The sequence below is a fragment of the Octodon degus genome, unplaced genomic scaffold (assembly GCF_000260255.1).
Source record: "Octodon degus isolate 3935 unplaced genomic scaffold, OctDeg1.0 scaffold00099, whole genome shotgun sequence".
Taxonomy (NCBI): domain Eukaryota; kingdom Metazoa; phylum Chordata; class Mammalia; order Rodentia; family Octodontidae; genus Octodon; species Octodon degus.
The window spans coordinates 11,150,760-11,155,533 of record NW_004524675.1 but is presented as its reverse complement, the minus strand read 5'-3'; the positions used below and the strand labels follow the sequence as shown (position 1 = coordinate 11,155,533).

The 4,774-nt window shown below is 39.3% G+C and overlaps 1 protein-coding gene across 1 annotated transcript; it reads left to right on the top strand.

The window, feature by feature from the left end:
- Nucleotides 1-1,765: 1,765 nt before the first annotated feature.
- LOC101564085 (interferon omega-1-like) lies at nucleotides 1,766-2,945 on the top strand. Its single transcript, XM_004638563.2, has one exon. It carries the CDS (start codon nucleotides 2,343-2,345, stop codon nucleotides 2,943-2,945), a length of 603 nt encoding a protein of 200 aa, XP_004638620.1. The 5' UTR covers nucleotides 1,766-2,342.
- Nucleotides 2,946-4,774: the final 1,829 nt, after the last annotated feature.

Here is a 4,774-nt window from a genome sequence, read left to right as displayed (position 1 = left end):
TTTTAATGGATTCTTGTAGACAAGCCATTGTCTCCTCTGTCTTTAAGATGCTGACCTTGAGTATTTGGTCTATCCCTTTATATTTGTATTTCATGGGAATTGTATAGATAAGCGTCATCTACTTATTACTACTGAAAGTATTATCTTAATATTTTTAACTATTTTATACCAGCATATTATCCATATTTATCATGTAATAAATTTATCACTTTCAAAAATATCATCATTACTCTTTTCCAGATTAAGAACAGAACCTCTTGAGATCTTCTCTAATGTCTATTAAAACATTCCTAATTTTCTCCCCATAGTCTTCCCATTGTCTGAGTGGATTACTAACTAGGTGAAGAACTCAGGCAAGACTGACATCCACCATCCTCCCAAGAGGGGTAGTGCTTTTCTGACTGGAGTTTGTTTCTTTTTTCAACCAGTTGGATGGGTAGACTCTTCTCTTCTCTCCTTAGAACTGGTCACATCCAGATTAAATAACAGGATATCAAGGGCTGGTCTTGCAATACTAAGGACAGGTCACTGACCCTAAGTTTGATCTTCTGGAATGGAGCCTATCACAAGAGATGTCATCTTCCTGCCCCAGCCACTTCAGTGATGGACTGATGGACTGAATTAGTCTTCTCTGACATAGGCTCTAGTTCTCAATTTTGCTAACACTTTACCATTAATTAGGGAAATCCCTTCCTTTCTTTCACTTTTGTGACATTTGGACTTGTATTTCTTTCAGTTTTGCCCACTAACAAGTGGAATTTTACTTTCTAGGAAACTTGAAATAAGAAATAAAAATTTTGTGTCCTTAAAAACCACAGACAAAAATGATGCATTCCTTTTCCTTTCTCTCACTTCCTTTAGTTTATATTAGCCTCATAGAAAGTAGTATGGGAGTAGCAAGACATTCCTTGAGCATTAAGCCATTGTATAAAAAAAGAAGTTATAAAAAAGATTTTGTTAATGCTGTTTTAACCTCAAATGAAAAATAATAAGCAAGGAAAGAAGCCTGTTGCTCTTTGACAGGAGCCTGGGACTCACTGCCTTTCATTTCAAAATGAGTCACGCAAAGCAAATGAATGGAACCATGCTGACCGACCTTCTGGATGCCTCTGGTTTCCAACATTAGCTTCCAATTAGCTTCCAATGAGGGATACTGTCTGTTCAATAATTTAAATAAAAGGGTTGAGTAACAAACAAACACAGTATTTAGGAAAATAAAACTTACTTGACTAATGAAGGAGGAGTAATTACAGTTGAAGAGTCCTTCCACCGATTTGGACAAAACACACCTTTGTTATCAGCATGTGAAGACTGTGGACAAGACTGGGGGCATTTTGGCTCCTGGGGACAGTCAATGAGGGGAGCAGAAGGTTACCCCTGAGAGTTAAGGTCCCTCATTCAAGCACTCTAGGGGCAGGGGCAGGGACCTGTTCTAAAGTTCTAAGTTCTAATGCCACAGGATTAGGTGATTCCACTTCCAGGAAGCAAGTCTGATGACTGAGGGCTAGGACACTGTGTCACCTTAGCACAGACGATGTCACTAGGCGTGATCACCAGTTCTGGTTGAGGTGGTGGTAAGAGAGATGACTGCCTCTTAGCATAAGAATCATCATGCTGTGACTCTTGGCACAGACTGAAGAGCACTATAGACCTCAGTGAGAAAATGAGGGGCAGAAGAGGTGATGTCTACATGAACCTTGACCTGTAGCCCTCTTGAAGCACAACCACATGGGCTTGCTCAACTGCGGCTTGAAGGAAGGTGATACCAGGGAAGCTCACTCACTAATAATCATCTGCTTCTGTTGTGAATGAAGAAATAAATAAATCCATCCATAAGAAGCTTAATGGCCAGAGATGATCTAGCAAGTTGCCTAAATAAACAGATTGATCAGTTTGAAGGAGTGTCTTTCTATATAAAGGAGGTAAAATTATATATTACCCTCCTAAAACAATAACAGCCATATGCATACATGAAAATGTTTGTGGAGTATATGACTGAATGCATGATTATTTACATTTTCTCACATATTTCTGACTTTAGGTCAAATATACTTATCACTGGATCGATACATTCATTTGGATTGATATGTCTGAAATTTATTGGGAAAATTAATTTTCTGTTGTAAATTAATAGGCTATGTTGATATCATTGTGAAAGCCCAGATTTAGAATACACAAATGAAAACAAAAAAAAGGAAGTAAAAGTGCAAAGTGGTGTTCAGAAAATGAAAATTGTGTTCCCTATTTAAAAGCCGAGCCTAGACAGAGTGCCTTCAGAGAACCTGAGATCCAGGGTTCACCCGGTCCCAACTCAGCCAGACCAGCAGCATCCTCCTTGCCTCATGGCCTCCCTGCTTCTTCTGCTGACCGCCCTGGTGCTGTGTGGCTATGGGCCTACTGGATCCATGGGCTGTGAGCTGCCCCAGAGTTCCATCCAGCTCAGCAGTCAGACTGTTGCCCTGTTGGACCAGATGAAGAGGATCTCCACTCCCTTGTGTCTGAAGGACAGACGGGACTTCCGATTCCCCCAGGAGCTGGTGATGGGCAGTCAGGTCCAGACGGCTCAAGCTGTACCCATCCTCCATGGGACACTGGAGCAGATGTTCACCCTCTTCCACACAGAGCATGCCTCTTCTGCCTGGAACGGAACCATCCTGGACCAGCTCCACTCTGTACTCCATCAGCAGCTGGAAATCATGAAGTCCTGCTTGGTGCAGGAGGCTGGAAGGGAAGAATCTGTCCAGGCAACTAAGGACCCTGCTCAAAAGGACTTCAGAAGGGCCCTGAGGAGGTACTTCCAGGGCATCCGTCTCTATCTGGAAGAGAAGAAGTATAGTGACTGTGCCTGGGAAATTGTCAGAGTGGAAGTCAGGAGGATCTCCTCTATCTTGGCAAAGTTGCAAAAAAGATTCAAGAGCAAAAATGGAGGTCTGGGGTCATCTTGAAATGCTTCTCACTGGTTAACTGACCATATCACACTTATACATGCATCTCTGGACATTTTAAGAGACTCTTCTGCTTTAGTGAGAATTTGTTAAATCATTAGTGACAGCTCTCATGTTATTTATTGTTTATTTATTATTTGTATTTTATTTATTCTAGTATGCTATTATGTTTAGATTTGTAGCTTTCATTCAGCAGATTTTGACTTCATATTGTACTAAAATTAGAAAACTTGTTCTTCAATTTTATTAAATATTGCATTTCATTATTTATTACATTCTTACCAAATAAATCTTGGACTTGTTTTTACCCCCAAACCAAACTCCGAATGTCTGTTTCCTGAACCAAATGGAAGAAAGGGTGGCAATCTTTATTCTTAAGTTTATTCTATTAACAGAATATGTACAAAATGAATATCAAAGTGGTAGCCTAGGGTGTTTCTTTCAAGAAATATTGGTGAAAGCAAACTCATCTTGGCTGCAACTTTAGCTTTACAGAGAAGAAAGCCAAACAGCTGTAGTAATGTCACTGACATGAAATACTACAAAAAGCAGTGAAGACATAGATACGAATGATCCAAGGAAGGAAAGGAATGCTCAGAAGTTCCTTCTACTGTGTCTGGAAGACACAAAAGGCATGCACAAGTCTCACTGGACTTGTGAGTCTGAGTCTGGAATGAAAAAACAAAGGGCATGAGAGGAGTTAGTAGCTGAGGACTCCTTGCTGTGTGTCACAGCCTGTAGGAATGGATATGGTTACTTACAAATAGAAGACACACAGTAGAGTGAGGACTTTTGCTCTACTTGAAGGATTCTCAGTGGGTTAGAGAAGAATAGCCCGTAAAGGGCACTGAGCTAAAGGGGCCAGAGCAGTCGGAAGGGGAAATGAGGAAGTGTCGGGAGAGACAGCAAGGGAAGCTTTCGGTACTTTTGAGGCAGGTGAGAACTGAGTTGTACCAGCAAACCCAAAACCCTGCCATTAATGAGCAGCAGAATCTAGGTTAGTGAATTAATGTAGCTGGAACAATCTGAGAATAGATGGAAGATGAAAGCTAAATGGGAAGTCAGAAAACTATATATTAAATACTACTTAGGAGGACTAGTTTGTTAAGCTAAAGAAATAAGGCGACCCTTGGAGGACAGTGTAAATTGATATCTCCTACATCTAGTTTTCATTGCACAATATGCTTTCTAAGGTGCATTTTCAGGAGTGGCTTATTTGCATAAAACATATGACTGCTTTAAATATCAGATTGAAATAATTGCTTATTGGGCAAAAAAGTAACTTATTAGTATTCTAATTAATATTGTTTTGGAATAAACTTCAGAGACAGTTATTTTCTGGCTAATTTCAATTCTTTCTTCAATTAAACATTGCCATCATTTTTCTTATTATTCTATTTCCCTCGAGTTTTGATATGAGTAATATAATACTTATATTATTTGTGATTTTGACATTTCTCATTTTTGACAAATACATTTTCTAAAACTTGCGGCCATGTTCGTTTGATGGATGCTTGCTTGTACTTTCACTTGTGCACAGAGTTAGGCAGTTCTTTTTTATTTAAATTATGAAATGTCTGGATCTGAGAGCCAAGTTTTTCCCCAGTTGTATTCCTCTTTTGACCTGAATTATATTTAGTACCGTATCTTGGAAATTTGCTTTTTTTTTTTTTTTTTTGCAGACCCGGGGATTGAACTCAGACCCTTGAGCTTGCGAAGGAAGCGCTTATTCCACTGAGTCATCTTGCTGCCCTAGAAATTTGCTTTTCATTAAATTCTGTATTCTATTAAGGTTATTTTCATCTATGATATGAGATGAAAAAATTTTA